General features: G+C 45.3%; 1 protein-coding gene across 1 annotated transcript in view; it reads left to right on the plus strand.

The window, feature by feature from the left end:
• Positions 1 to 15,936, plus strand: part of LAMA1 (laminin subunit alpha 1) — a 395,343-nt gene that overhangs the window by 106,043 nt on the left and 273,364 nt on the right. The window contains exon 8 of the mRNA XM_029591028.1: positions 273 to 451. Within this exon, the coding sequence (XP_029446888.1) occupies positions 273 to 451 (179 nt within the window). The remainder of the gene's footprint in view (positions 1 to 272; positions 452 to 15,936) is intronic.

Consider the following 15,936-nt stretch of genomic DNA (forward strand, 5'->3'; position numbering starts at 1 on the left):
TACATGTCGACACAAACCTAATTGGCTAATATCATGCGCTGGCTCTGACTCTGGCCTTAAGTCTTTACGGTGTTCATTTTGCTCATACATTTGACAGATGACATTTCTGTCATTGGATGGAATGCAATGAAAAGTCTTACTCTACTTTCATTCTCCCGACATGTTATCTTCAAAGACACTTCTTTGTTGTATCGCTTGTGAAAATATTTTGCAGGAAAGTGGTGAAACTGGTGCTTAAAACCAGTGTAATTTATTTTTTTCAAATCTTGTAGAGTGTAACTGTCATAACAAAGCAGAAGATTGTTATTATGACCAAAATGTGGCAGATCGCCATATGAGCGTGAATATCCACGACCAGTTTATTGGTGGAGGCGTTTGTATAAACTGCACCCAGCACACCGCTGGAATCAACTGCGAAACCTGCATTGACGGATACTACCGACCACACAAAGTAAGTTTTGTTTTTGATATGTAATTAGATTTATTTTTTCAAATTTATTACTCTTCTTTCCAGAAAGTTCAAGTCGAGGAACAGCAATAACAGGAAACGTTCACTTAAATAATAATAAATTACATACAGTGAAAAATAATGAACATCAAACTGTACTTCTTTTATTCACTGACAACATATAATGAATTTACCTTAACTTTTAATTTACAGAGAATAATTTTAGTTTTCTTTCTTTCTGATGTAGCAAAGAAAGCCAGTGAGTACTGCACACTGTTGATTTCTACTTATCTATATAGTGGGCACCAATCTGCTAACGAAGGTCACCTCACTCACACCAGACTTCCAAAACTAGATAGGCTGACTCTTGGTAAACAACTAATATTTAAAGTAGCAGTATCATGCAAGGGAATATGCATAAGACTGTAAAAGTCTCATAATCACCATTGTGTATACATTATCGGGACCTGAGTTTATAGGGTGGAAAATATTGGTATCAGCCAAATTTTTAGTAGCCAGGGAAGTTTATTTTTTCCTTTTAACTGACTTTGGGGGTAATTTTCAAAAGGATTTATGTGCTTAAAACTGACTTTTACACAAGAAAATGCACTTTCTTGTGGATTTTAAATACACTGGGCCAGATTTTAATATCTACGTGCGGGCGTAGATTTGGGCGTGCAACCCGGTGCGTACAAATCTATGCCCGATTTTATAACATGCACACGCAGCCGCGCACATGTTATAAAATCTGGGGTCAGTGCATGCAAGGGGATGCCCTAGGTGAGCTCCGATGGCTTTCCCTATTCCCTCCGCCCCCCCCCCCCCCACCTTCCCCTCCCTACCTAAACCCCCCCAACCTTTATTCCATAAGTTGCGCCTACCTCTGGGCACGCGTAGGTTGTGCACGCCGGCCAAGTGCCGGCATGCGATCCCCCAGCATGGCCGCTGGGCCAGAGGCCTCGGTCCACCCCCGCCCTCTTCACAAAACCCCAGGACATCTGCGCCTTCCAGGGCTTGTGCGCGTCGCCGGGCCTATGCAAAATAAGCTCGGTGCGCGTAATCCCCCTACACGTGTAAAATTCATCTGGATTTACGCACATAGGGCTTTTAAAATCTGCCCCACTATGCGTACCAAAACTGGGAGATATGTGCGTGACTTGGCCTGGTGCATGCCACACGGATTTTAAAAACCATGTGAGCACATGCATATCTCCTGATACGCGCACAAATCAGAAAGTTCCAAAAAGGGGCAGAGCAGGCCGAGTCTGTTTCATGAAGTCTATGCGTAAGAATTTACATGATACTAGTCAGTGGGGTTTTAATGGTAGGGGCTAATAGGGTAAAAGGGAGGCAAATTAGCTAATGGGTTTAGGAAGTCCTCTCCTTTACTGGGGTTGAACTGGGAATGAACTGGGAAAACAGGTATTTGTGTTGGCGCTTGTAACTACTAAAATCCCCTCCCTTACGCGAGCGAGGCGACATTTGCGTTCACATGTGTGCATCAGTATAAAGTCATGTGCACATGTATGCACATATAGCTGATTTTATAACAAGCACATGTATATGCACATATACGCTGTATGTTATAAAATCCTGTATCCATAGTGTGAGCCAGCATCGTGTCTTAAAATTCACCTCTGTATGTGCGTAAATGGGCTTTGGAAAATTGCTGCAATATTTGCTACTTTAATGTGCATAAATTCTTTGGAATGTTATACCCTCAATTTTTGGATTTATTTTCTTTTGTTCTGTTATTTTCTTTGTTTATTTTGGAAGTAACTTCCAAGAGTTGTGTGCATAAATGTAAAATACTGTCGTAGCAATTTTCAAAAGCCATTTCCGTGCATAAAGGGCCGGATTTTCAAAAGGTTATGGGCATAACAGGACCTACGCGCGCCGGGCCTATTTTAAAAAGGTCCTGTGACGAGCGTAAAGCCCCGGGACGCGTCTAAGTCCCAGGGCTTTCAAAAAGGGGAGGGGGTGGGGTGGTCCAGGGCGGGGCCAGAGGCCTCTGACATAGCGGCCATTTGCCGCTGTGCTGGGGATCGCGCGCCGGCAGTTGGCCGGCGTGTGCAACTTACTTCAGCCTTAGGGCTCAAGTAAGTTTGGAATTAAAAGAAAAAAGAAGAAAAAGGTAGGGGGGAAAGAGTGGGGGAGATAGGGGAAGGTAGGGTGGGGGAGTAGAGAAGTTCCCTCCGAAATCGGAGCAGACTGGGAGGGAACGGGGGAAGGCAGTGCACAATTGTGCACCCCCTTACGCAACCAACTCCTGATTTTATAACTTGTGCACGTGTGTGCGCGCCGGGTAGCACGCTCACATGTACGCCCACGTGCTGTTTTGAAAATCTACCCCAAAGTACATTTAATGCAGGTAAAACCTATTGACAATTCAATGGCATATTGTAGCAATTTTCAAAAGCCCAATTAAATATGTAGAGTGCATTTGAATATGTAAATCATTTTGAAAATTACCCCCATAGTTTTATTTTTTCATTCTTGTTTTACTGGGGGAGTTTACCTTTTTTTTTTTTTAATTTTGATTCCCTACTTACACCCATCCTCTCTTAGCTTTTCCTCCTATCCTTTTTTTCCTCTTTTACTCCATTCTTCCCAGCCTTTCCACTTTCCTTCTTCCTTTCTTCCAAACTGCTATCTCCCCCACTAAACTTGACTTCTCATTCTCTGCATGTCCTCATGATGGCTCGCTCTGAACACGGGCCTGGTGACTTTCCATCTCTGCATCAGGTACCAAGAAGTTAATGTTAGTCATTAGGGTGAGCAGGCCCTGGGGATCTTTTTCCTCCTGCATCTTTTTTCCCTTTTCTTTGTTTTCATTTAAACTATTTTTCTCTTCTTGGTCAATTCCACCTTGTCCCAGAACTCGTGCTAGCTGGTAGATTTGTAGCCTTCTTGACATTCTTCTTTTTTTTAATTAAAGGGAACTTATGTGTAATACATTATAAAACAAGGGTTGCCATGAAACATTAGGGAAGTACAGTGATGCTCATACTTTTTAAGTTGATCTGTTTTAATTAATTTTAAAAGCTTTTTTTATTTTCGAGGGGTACACGTATTGAAACTTTTTTTTGATAAGCTCACTGCTGACTGCGACTAACTATTGTAATTCTCAATTTGTTGTCCTGCTTCTAAAAACTACCCCATACTTGCAGATAATTCAGAATACAATTGCAAAAATGGTGTTGAGCAGCAGTAGAAGAGATCATATCTCACCTCTCCTTTCTAGTCTATGTTGGCTACCAGTTTCCTTAAGGTCTCAGTTTAAAATTGTTTAACCGTCAAAGACTTTCGTGGTGTAGGCCTTCAATATCTATCCAGTAAACTTGAAAGATATATCCCAGGATGCAGTTTAAATCTTTAGATTTTTTTTTTTCAAATCAAAAACATGACGCAATCAAAAGCTCATCTGGACTGGTTCAAAAATTTTCTATATTAATAATCCAAATCTCCCCTCTACCCTTCCCCATCATCCCAGTCCACCCTCACGTAATAAAGTGACAGCCCCCAGACCCACATATCATGAAAGCAGTGTAGTTAGTGTTTATCATTCCAGGTAAGATGAGGCTTGAGAGATAATTAGATAAAATGGTTATGACTCCTTACAAATTCCATATAGAAAACATTCCCAATGTGGTTATGAAAAGCCAGCCTAGAAGGAAGAACCACATGATGGGGCAAAGGCCGGGCGGCACCATTTTGGGAAATGGCATTGACCAGGCCCAGAGCCAGAGGGCACTCTTGAGTCACCACCAGCGATTCTTGTAAAGCAATGGAAGGCTTGTGTGGCCCCCCCAGAACACCAGGATCTATTTTAGATGCAAGTGGAGGGTGGGAAGCCCCGTTAGGTGCAAGGGATTATGTTGTATTTTGGGGAGGAAGGATCATAGGAGGATATTGTCTGTTGTTGGGGGGGCTTTGATGGGGGTATTTGGTTGGGGTAGTGGTATTTTGTACAATGAGGAGAGGATTGGGACATTTAATTCTATTTTAAAAAATCTTTTTGGGCCCTTACTGCCTCGAGAGGTGGCGGAGTGGTGGGATGGGGTCTAGTTAGACCCGCTGGGGGGAATTTCTACACTTTCGGCCCGATTTTAAAAGGGCCATGCGCGTAAAAAATGGGGGTTCCTTATACAAACCATGGATCAGTCCAGGATAGCTGGGTTTTGCCTCCCCTCTAGCAGATGGAGAGAGAAAAAGACTTCGCGGACTCTGTCCTATACCCCTGAGATGCCACCTAGTGTCTGCCAGTATTTTTCTGTCTCCAGCAGATGATGGAGGTGCAAAGCTTAGAATCTGGTGTTAGGTTTGAATTTATCTGATTTTGGTTTGGTTGGCACAGGTATTTTTCAGAGGAAGGTTTAGGTTACTGTCCCTTTATCTTTTAAAAAAAAAAGTTCACAAGGATTCTTGAAGCCTCCCAGGACCATTCCCCCAGGTATTTGAGGCTGGAGAGCAGAGGGTAGGAAACCCTGGAACTGCCGCGGCTGAGGGTGATACCAGGGGTCCTGGCTCACTCACCCTCAAAGGGACCCATTCCCACCAGGGAAAAAAATAATTTTAAAGTTGTATTTTCTTGCTTTAGGTGTTCTGGCCTAACATCTGCTCAGTTTTTGCCGCTTTTTCACCGTTTTTCGTCGCTTTCCCGGCCTGTTTTTTGAGTGGGAAATCGCCACAGTCGCCGCGGTTCCTTTTTCATGTACCAATTAAATCGAGGCCGGGGAAATGCCTCGTGGTGCGGCCTGCTCCGCGTGTGGCAGTGCGCGTGCGTGGCTTTCCCACACTGGGGTTTGCACAGCCTGTCTGCCAGGCGGAGAAGGCCCATCACAGAGCAATCAGCACAAGGCTGACAGGGACAGCGCCAGGCCGCGTCGGGAGCCTGAGAGGCCCGATCGGCGGCGGCAAGGCTCGTATCCCTTTCTGCTTAGTGCAGGGTCGGAAGCTCTGCTACAAACCATGAGGGATCAGGAGCGAGCAGCGCTGGCGGCTCTGGGAGAGAAGCCCTCGCCACCACCATTTTCCCTGAGGCCGGCTGCCCCTGGAGAGGGGGAACAATTCCGGATGCGCAGGAGGAATCCTCTAAAACTTCTAAAACTTCATGTTTATAAATCTTCTCCTCAAACGTTTTTATCTGAAGCGAAATAGCTGGCAAGGAGATCTTATTCAGATAGCAATGTATCTCCTCATTCTTAATAACAGATCTTGGTAAAACTGAACAAATCATTCTTAAATTTTGTCATTATTATAAAATAAATCACCCTTTTCATCCTTATTCATAATAATTACATTTTAAGATTGCTCACTTGGAAATTGCATGGTGTGCAATGTACTTGCTTTGTTGCCAAACTCAAAGAATGTTTGCTTAAGATCTAATTTATGTTGTATATCATCAGCATAGAGCAGCTTAGACCTATTTCTTTCCATCTCCAATTGTAACATTTTTGAACCTCCCTTTTCCTTATGTAGATGTTCCAGTTTTTTTTAGAATCCAAAAGCTTAATACTTTCCCTTTACTTGTTCTTCTTGTTGAAGGCCACCCAAAAAATCATAACTACTTTTAAGACCTTCCCATAAAGTGTCATTAAATCAGAGAGATTCTTGTAAGTCAATCCTCAGTTGCTCACAAATCTGGAAATCATTTAATAATGAATCATTCAGCCTCCAGAAGTGTTGTCCAGACTCACTATGAGAAAAAACATTCAAATTTGATAAGCTCGTTGTCAGGCCAAGTAATTGAGCCAGTATCAACAGAAATCAGACAATATAGATAAATACCAACCAAGAATTTTGCATTTATTTATTTATTTAGTGTTTTTTTTATACCGACATTCATGATACAGATCAGATCATATATCGGTTTGCAAGGAACAAGGGGGAAATAACGTTAACATAAACAAAGATAGCGAAAAGTTACAATAAGGGGTACTCGAACTGGGAAGAAGAGGAGCCAGTAAATCATTTCTTGAGTAGGCATCATAAGGCTTACAATAAAATTTAGGATCTCTTTTCCAAGGATTACAGAGTCTCCAAATATCAGTCAACCCCACTGAGGAAATTAAAAAAAAAAATGTAAACTTTCACCCTTAAATTTTCAAAGAGTCAGCAGTGCCTTTAGAATTATCAAGGGGCAGAAAAATTGCAATATTAAAATCACCCCCAACAATCACATAACCTTCTAAGGAGCCACTAAAAGGTAGAATTTAAAAGGGCTGTGTGTGCTACCATAAACGTGTGATTCTCACCGCGCACAAAAATACGCGCTATTTTATAACCTAAGCATAACCTACTATATTGTACAGATCAACTACTTTTCATCACCTATAAGATATAAAATTCTTTAATGAGGTCAACAACACCTCCCTAACCCCAACTCACCTCCCAAAAACTCACCCGGAATCAAAGTGCCTCCTTACAATGGCCCCTTTTCCACCCACTTTTTCTGGTCGAATATACATCAATGTATGCGACTATGTGTACCCTTCCTGGCTATTTAAAATTTGCGTAGTTTCTGCTCGGGCCACTTTTGCACAAAAATGGCTTTTTGCAAGGCTTTTAAAATCTACTTTTCCTTCCCATGGATACAAAAAAATCACTCTGGTTAATATTAGAGTCATACAGATTGAGAAGAGAGACCTGGTTTTCTTCAAAATGGTTTCCTTAACAGGGAAATAGTGAAAGAACTAAAACAATGTCTTTCAATTTGTTTTTAATAGGAGGGTCCAGCACTCTGTGAGCATGCTCTAATTGTGCCTCCATCTTAGAGACATCAGTCTCATTTGCAATCATAATCCCAGCACAAATATTCTGCACTGTGCTAGTGCACTCTATATACTCATTTGTTTCTGGAACTCCCCAGAACCATAAGTCACATCTCCTTGATTGGTTTTTGAGGTCCTTGAGCTTTTCCAATAACTCTTCCAACTACTACTCAAGATGCCTTACCTGCTTTAGCAAGTGCATCACAGATTTGGCCTGCTTATCAAGGCACTATTCAACATCCTCCATTCATTTACCAATTTCATATAAGTCCTGCCTTAGATCAGCTACTATATCAAGGATATAATTTTTCACAGCTGCTATGTTGGCCTTCAGATCACAAAACCTACTTTTGAAATTTCAGCTTGGTAATATCTTTGTTTTCAAGTGCCATCTCCTCAACATCTTCTTTGGTAGTTTCTCTCCCTGCTTTGCCCCAGATACTGTCACATTCTGGGCGTCCTTCATGCTCAAACCCCACCCGGGGTAAGAGAATTCCTTCAAGTCAACCTTTAGAAGTAATCTAAAACACAAGCAGTATAATTGCGCGGCCAAATGGGGCAAAACAGCAAAAAATTTAGGTTTTTACAAAGCCTTATGGGGGAGATCAGCCCTTAGGTGGCCATCTTGGCAGGGTGGCATCACAACTTCTGCCAAATCTATTTATTTAACTTAATATTTTGCTATTCATTAATCAATCAAGGTGATGTACAAATAAGATATTTGCAAATATAAATAACAATGTCAGTCCTTCATCAATCAATACAGTAAAGCAATTATACATTTAAAAGAAGTGTAAGTTTAAAGGAAAAGAAGATAAAATAGAGTTTACCTTAAATACACTCATTGAATTAATCATTAAAAACCTGTCTAAACAACAATGCTGGTGATGGATTCTAGCTCTACGTTCCATCGATGAGGATTTGAAGGTTAGTTCATACTAGAATAGAAGCTTTATCATGTGTAATTCCGGCCCTCTGGAATTCTCTTCTGAAGAAGCTCTGCTTTGAAAGGGAATACCTTAGGTTCAGTTGGCTTTTTAAAGCTCATCTCTCTAAAACGAGTATGATCTAGGATAAGAGTGACCTCTTGTGGCTTGGATCTTATGTTCTTATGATCCCTTTCTTTATTAATTATGAATAATGTAAATACATTTACTGGATATTTGATGCAGGTTATTAACGTTGTCTCTAGTGCAAAGGGACCTGATTTCTGGATTGAAAACAGCTATAGTGAGACCTATTATGAAAAAGCCTGCATTTTTTCCAGATATATTGTTGACTTTTTAATCTATTTCCAACCTATCCTCAGTAGCAAAGGATTTGTAAAAGTGTGTTAGATCAGTCAGATGTTTTTCTACAAGAACATAGCAGTTTAGATGTGGGTCATAAAGAACATAAGATATGCCATACTGGGTCAGACGAAGAGTCCAACAAGCCCAGTATCCTGTTTCCAACAGTGGCCAATCCAAATCACAAGTACCTGGCAAGTTCCAAAACTTTAAAGGGCGAATTTTAAAAGTCCTACACATGGCAAATCTGGGAGATATGCGTGTGACTGGGATTTGCGTGGGCCGCGCAAATTTTAAGAGGTCCACAGGCACATGCTTATCTCCCAGTACGCGCATTGGAAAAGTTTTTGAAAAAAGGGGTGGGCTAGGGACGGGGCGTGGGTGGGCCGGAACAGTGCCATTAAGCCAGTCACGCACAAGCACGTGCCGGGATCTGACTACCATGTAACTTGCTGCTGCAATGGACTGCGGGTAAGTAGTAAAATAAAAAAAAATTAGGGTAGTCAGTGGGGTTTTAGGGGTTGGGGCTAGTAGGGTAAAAGGAAGGCAGGTAAGATAGGAGTCCGCTTTTTACTAGGGCAAACTGGGAGGGAACAGGGAAATAAGCCTTAGTGCATCGCCGTGCACATCTACTAAAATCCCCCCACTTACTCACACGAGATGGTATTCACGCGCTCATGTGTGTGTCGATATAAAATCTTGCGAGCATGTGCACATGGATGGCGGATTTTTTTACATGCACGCATATACTTGCACATGTTATAAAATTGATGCGTCCATATGCGTCTGCGTGTGACTCTTAAAATCTTCCTTTAAATTGATCCCATGCTGCTAATGCCGGCAATATGCAGGAGCTATTCCATATTGATTAATAGTTTATGGAATTCTCCTCCAATCTAAACCATTTTAAACCCAGCTATACTAACTGCCTTAACTACATCCTCTGGCAATGAATTCCAGAGCTTAATTGTGCGTAGAGTGAAAAGAATTTTCTCCAATTTGTTTTAAATGTGCTACTTTCTTTCTCACAGGACAAGCAGGATGGTAGTCCTCACATATGGGTGACATCATCAGGATGGATCCCAATCACGGAAAACTTCTGTCAAAGTTTCCAGAACTTTGACTGGCCCCTACTGGGCATGCCCAGCATGGCACTAACCCTGCAGCCAGCAGGGGTCCCCCTTCAGTCTTCTTTTTTCCACGCTGCAGTAGCCTCGCGGTTTAGGAGCTCTGTGGAGATTCCTGACAGGAATTTTCCTCACGGAATTAACTAACGTTAAATTGCCCCACAGGAGTCCCTCCTCTAACTTCTCTCTAGCCGTGGTACTCCGGTAAGTTTTTTGACAGTTTTCCGTCGATTACCGTCGAGTTTGGCCCTTGCAACCTACTGGCCGTCGTCCGTCCCGCGGCTCGATTTTTCTATGGCCATGGCGTCGGAGTTCCGCCGGTGCCCGGACTGTACTCGCACCATGTCTATCACAGACCCTCATGGCGTCCTTGTAATGTGTTTAGGCTGGGAGCATGATGTCCTGACTTGCACCAAATGTGCCCTCATGACACCCAAAGGTCGCAAGGCAAGGATGGAGAAGATGGGACTCCTCTTCCGTGCTCACACCCCGACGCTGTCCATCGCATCAATGTCATCGGAACCGGCACCATCGACGTCGCACCAGCATCAACCACCGTCCAGTGACAATTCGCCATCAACGTTTTCATGGCCATCGGCGCCCGTTACTCCCGCTCAGGATCGAGGGGATCGTAGGGAGAAACATCGCCATTGGCATCGTAAGACTCGGAACGTCGAGGGAGCGAAATCATCGACCTCGCCACCATCCGTGCCACCATAGAAGAAACCCCATCCAGGAATGGCACCGACCATTCCTGCGACCAGGGCATCGAGGCCACCCTCACCCAATCGGGGTTTGGGAGTTGCGATTCTGCCTGTAAAGGTGGTCCCTCCTACTGTGCCTCCGCCTCCCTCTTCTGTCACGGAGCCGGGGCTGCTTGCTCGAGGTCTCCAGGAAGAACTGGACCGGATGGTCCAGGAGGCCATCGACAAGGCGATGCAACGATTCCAGGTCCCTTCGGCACCGGCACCGATTGTGGAACCGGTCATCGACCCGATTCCAGCAGCGCTGGCACCGCTGCTATCCCGGATGGAGGCGCTCATAACCGCCCTACTACCGATGGTTCCCGGGTCTCCGATGGCTCCAGTGCGCTCCCCGTTGACAGCTTCATCAGGAGGAGAAACACCGTTCCGCATCCCTCCTTCGGGAGTTTTGCCTCAGCCATCGATGCCAATTTGTCCCTCGCCACCAATTCATTCATCGGGGGCGATACGTACATCGGCACCATCGATGCCTTCGATACTGGCACCGATGCCCTCCAGGCCGTCCACGGTGCCCCCGGTGATTCCTTCGATTTTCTCGGAGCCTCGGCCGGGGCCTTCGGGTATCCAACCCCTTTCTCGTCCTACAGGTCAGTCTGCTGATCCTTATGACACCTGGGGTGATGATACTTCTTCAGACACCGATGACTTACCTTCACCTCCCACTCCTACTGAAAGTAGAAAGCGTTCTCCTCCAGAGGACCTTTCTTTCATTAATTTTGTGAAGGAAATGTCTGAGTTGGTCCCTTTTCAGCTTTAGACGGAGCAGGATGATAGGCACCAGATGATGGAGTTGCTCCAGTTCCTGGATGCCCCTAAAGTGATCACTTCTATTCCCATTCATCAAGTTCTTCTTGACCTCCTCAAAAAGAACTGGGAAAACCCTGGATCCATTGCCCCAGTCCATAGAAAAGCTGACACTTCCTATTTAGTGCAGTCAGCCCCCGGCTTTCAAAAATCTCAGCTCGACCACCACTCAGTTGTGGTAGAATCAGCTCAAAAGAAAGCAAAAAGGACGAAGCCTCACTCATCTACCCCTCCTGTTAAGGAACACAATTTCCTAGACAATATTGGTCGACGAGTGTTCCAAGTGGCCATGCTCATCTCCAGAATTGCTGCTTACCAGCTGTATATGACCCAATACAATAGGGTCATCTTCAAACAGATACAGGACTTCTCTGAAACCTGCCTGAACAATTCCAAGACCATCTTCAAATCCTTGTCAACAAGGGGTTTGAGGCAGGAAAGCATGAGATAAGAACAGCTTTCTATATCTTCGACACCTCTACTAGAGTGTCTGCAGCTGCCATTTCGGCAAGACGATGGGCCTGGCTCAAATCTTCTGACCTTCGCCCAGAAGTACAAGACAGGCTATCTGATCTACCATGTGTAGGAGACAATCTGTTCGGTGAGCAGATCCAGCAAATGGTGGCTGAATTAAAGGACCATCATGAGACCCTTAAACAGCTCCCATCGATACCTTCCAACTTCCCCTTAAGACAGCCCTTCAGGAAGGACTCTAAGAAGTCATTCTTCCGTCCAAGGAAGTACTATCCTCCACCAGCAAGGTCCCGAACTACGAGACCTTATCAAAAGCCTCAGCCTCGCCAGGCCCGAAAGCAAAAGCCACAAGCAGCTCCCCAGCCGGGGCCTGCTTCAGGTTTTTGACTTTCACTTGGAGAGCAGCAGCCTGATTCCTCTGCCAAGCATACCAGTGGGAGGTCGATTGTGCCACTTTCACAACATGTGGCAATCAATCACAACCGACCAATGGATGCTAGCTCAGGGTTACCACCTAAACTTTCTTGCTCTTCCACCGGACTCACCACATCTGCAGGCGTGGAGAGTATCTGACCACTCTGTCCTTCTGGAGCAGGAGATTTCCCTTCTTCTCCAGTTAAGAGCAATAGAACCCATCCCACTCTCGCAGCAAGGCCTAGGGTTCTATTCCTGGTACTTTTTGATCCCCAAAAAATCCGGGGGGGGGGGGGGGGGGGGCTTCGTCCAATTCTGGACCTATGTGCTCTCAACAAGTACCTCCAGCGGGAAAAGTTCAAGATGGTAACCTTGGGCTCGCTTCTACCTCTTCTACAAAGAGAAGACTGGCTCTGGACCTCCAGGACGCATACACACACATTGCGATCATTCCAACTCATCGCAAGTACCTCAGGTTTTTAGTAGGCCCAAAGCACTATCAATATCGAGTGCTTCCCTTCGGTCTAGCGTCTGCACCACGAGTCTTCACCAAATGCCTCGTAGTTGTAGCAGCTTTCCTCAGGAAAGAAGGTGTGCACGTCTACCCCTATCTGGGTGACTGGTTAATCAGGGCTCCAACCCAGCAAGCCGCTCGGTCGTCCCTCGATTTCACCCTACACACTCTAATTTCTCTAGGATTTCTTGTCAATTACGGGAAATCCTATTTAATCCCATCACAAAACTTGTCGTTCATTGGGGCAGACTTGGACACTTTACAGGCAAAAGCCTTTCTACCTCGACAACGAGCGCTAACACTCATGGCCCTCGCTCACCAGTTGCTCACCAGTTGCAGTCTCAACATACAGCAACAGCTCGCCAATTCCTCATCCTCATCCTGGCGTCCTCCGTCCATGTTACTCCAAAGGCCTGCCTGGCCATGAGACTCATGCATTGGACTCTGAGGTCATGATGGATTCAAGCTGTTCAGCCTCTGTCGACCATTGTCCACATCACCACCTCACTCCGTCTGTCTCTCGCCTGGTGGAAAGATCAGACCAATCTCCTCCAGGGACTGCCTTTTCAAGTGCCAGATCCTCAACTCATTCTCACCACCTACGCTTCCAACCTCGGGTGGGGAGCCCACATGGACAATCTACAGACACAAGGATCTTGGTCTCCAGAGGAAGCCAAACATCAAATAAACTTCCTAGAACTTCGAGCAATGCGATATGCTCTCAGGGCTTTTCAGGAATGCCTATCAAATCACATTATCCTGATTCAGACGGACAGCCAGGTGGCCATGTGATACATCAACAAGCAGGGAGGCACAGGCTCCTTCCTCCTGTGTCAGGAAGCTGCGCAGTTTTGGGCGGAAGCGCTCTCCCACTCGATGTACCTCAGGGCTACCTACTTGCCGCGAGTGGACAATGTCTTGGCAGACAAATTGAGTTGCGTCTTCCAGCCACAAGAGTGGCTGGAAGACAGACCTCTTTGCGTCCCCTCAGAACCACAAAGTGGACAATTACTGCTCCCTCATTCGGAGCAAGCGCTCTCAGCCCAGAGATGCATTCTCCCTCTCGTGGGCAACTGGTCTGCTCTATTCATTCCCTCCACTTCCTCTTCTTTCGAAGACTCGTGAAGCTACGTTAGGACAAAGGAACCATGATCCTGATAGCACCTCACTGGCCATGCCAAGTGTGGTTTCCCAAAGTCAGGATCTCTCCATCCGCAGGCACATTCCCTTGGGAACGGACCCGCATCTGATCACTCAAACCGACGGGTGCCTACTCCATCCCAATCTTCAGGCCTTGTCCCTGATGGCATGGATGTTGAAAGGTTAATCCTTCAACCACTTAACCTTTCAGATTCGGTTTCTCGTGTCCTGATTGCTTCACGAAAGCCTTCCACAAGAAAATCTTATTCCTATAAATGGAAAAGGTACACATCATGGTGCACTTCGCAGTCCCTTGGTCCCTTTTCCTGTCCAATCCCAAGGTTTTTGGACTATCTCTGGCATTTGTCAGTCAGGTCTAAAAACCTCTTCCATCGGAATACATGTCAGTGTCGGAGCCGCCTTCCATAAAGGTGTCGGGGATGTCCCTATATCAGTACAACCCCTCGTAACACGATTTTTAAAGGGCTTGCTCCATAACAAGCCACCTTTACATCCTCCGGCCCCTTCTTGGGACCTTAATCTGGTTCTCGGTCAGCTCATGAAAACTCCATTTGAGCCTCTTCACTCCTGTGACCTAAAATATCTCACCTGGAAAGTGATTTTCCTTTTAGCTATCACTTCAGCTCGCAGGGTTAGTGAGTTACAGGCCCTAGTTACCTATCCGCCTTACACTAAACTCCTGCAGGACCGGGCGGTACTCTGCACTCACCCTAAGTTTTTACCCAAGGTAGTTTCGGAGTTTCACATTAATCAATCCATCATACTACCTACCTTTTTTCCCAGGCCCCATTCCAATCCAGGGGACCAGGCTCTGCATACCCTTGACTGTAAACGGGCTCTAGCTTTCTATCTAGACCGTACACTTGCCCACAGGAAGAGCACTCAGTTATTCGTCTCTTTCCATCCCAACAAATTAGGGCAACATGTGGGTAAGCAGATTCTGTCCTCCTGGTTGGCGGACTGCATATCCTCTTGCTACCAGCAAGCAGGCATTCCTTTTCAAGACCGTGTTAAAGCACACTCTGTGAGGGCCATGGTGACTTCAGTAGCACACCTAAGATCGGTGCCGCTTCCTGACATTGCAGTGCTGCCACCTGGAGCTCTCTCCATACCTTCGCAGCCCACTATTGCTTGGACAAAGCCGGAAGACAATATTCCATCTTTGGCTAGTCTGTCCTGCGTAACCTATTTCCAATGTGACGTACCAACACCCTTCCGCCTGCCCGGTGGGGTTCAGGATGCCCTCTACCAAATTCCACCCCAGTTGTTGTGCCTGTTGCACACGGTTGGGTACATTTGGTGCATGTTCGGACATCCTCAGCTCGGTACTCACCCATACGTGAGGAGTACCATCCTGCTTGTCCTGTGAGAAAGCAAGTGTTGCTTACCTGTAACAGGTGTTCTCACAGGACAGCAGGATGTTAGTCCTCATGAAACCCACTCGCCGCCCCGCGGTGTTGGGTTCGTAACATTTTGTTGTTGTTTTATTTTTTCGGCACTGCCTGTAGCTATCAAATAAGACTGAAGGGGGACCCCTGCTGGCTGCAGGGTTAGTGCCATGCTGGGCATGCCCAGTAGGGGCCAGTCAAAGTTCTGGAAACTTTGATAGAAGTTTTCTGTGATTGGGCTCCATCCTGATGATGTCACCCATATGTGAGGACTAACATCCTGCTGTCCTGTGAGAACACCTGTTACAGGTAAGCAACACTTGCTAACTTCATGGACTGCCATCTAGTCCTTGTATTATCCGAAAGAGTAAATAATGATTCACATTTACCCATTTAAGTCCTTTCATGATTTTGTAGACCTCCCTCAGCCTTCTTCTCCAAGCTGAACAGCCTTAATCTTTTTAGCCTTTCCTAATACGGGAGCCATTCCATGTCCTTTATTATTTTGGTTGCCCTTCTCTGTACTTTCTCCAGCACTTACTTCAGTCAGTATGACTTTTGCGAAGGAAGGGATCTGAGACGTTATTAGTCTCTTTATTAAATGTCCATTGTAGTTTAGATGGAAAGAAAAGTGGAATATTGGTCCAGTAGGATATTAAATCTGCTTTTGATAACCTCCTGATCAGCTTCAAGTGGGAGATGATATCTGACATTAGACTCTGTGGGGTAGTACTGAAATCATTTGTCTCCTTTCTTCAGAGAAGACTGCAGCAAGTTAAT

This window comes from Rhinatrema bivittatum, chromosome 2 (assembly GCF_901001135.1).
Source record: "Rhinatrema bivittatum chromosome 2, aRhiBiv1.1, whole genome shotgun sequence".
NCBI lineage: Eukaryota > Metazoa > Chordata > Amphibia > Gymnophiona > Rhinatrematidae > Rhinatrema > Rhinatrema bivittatum.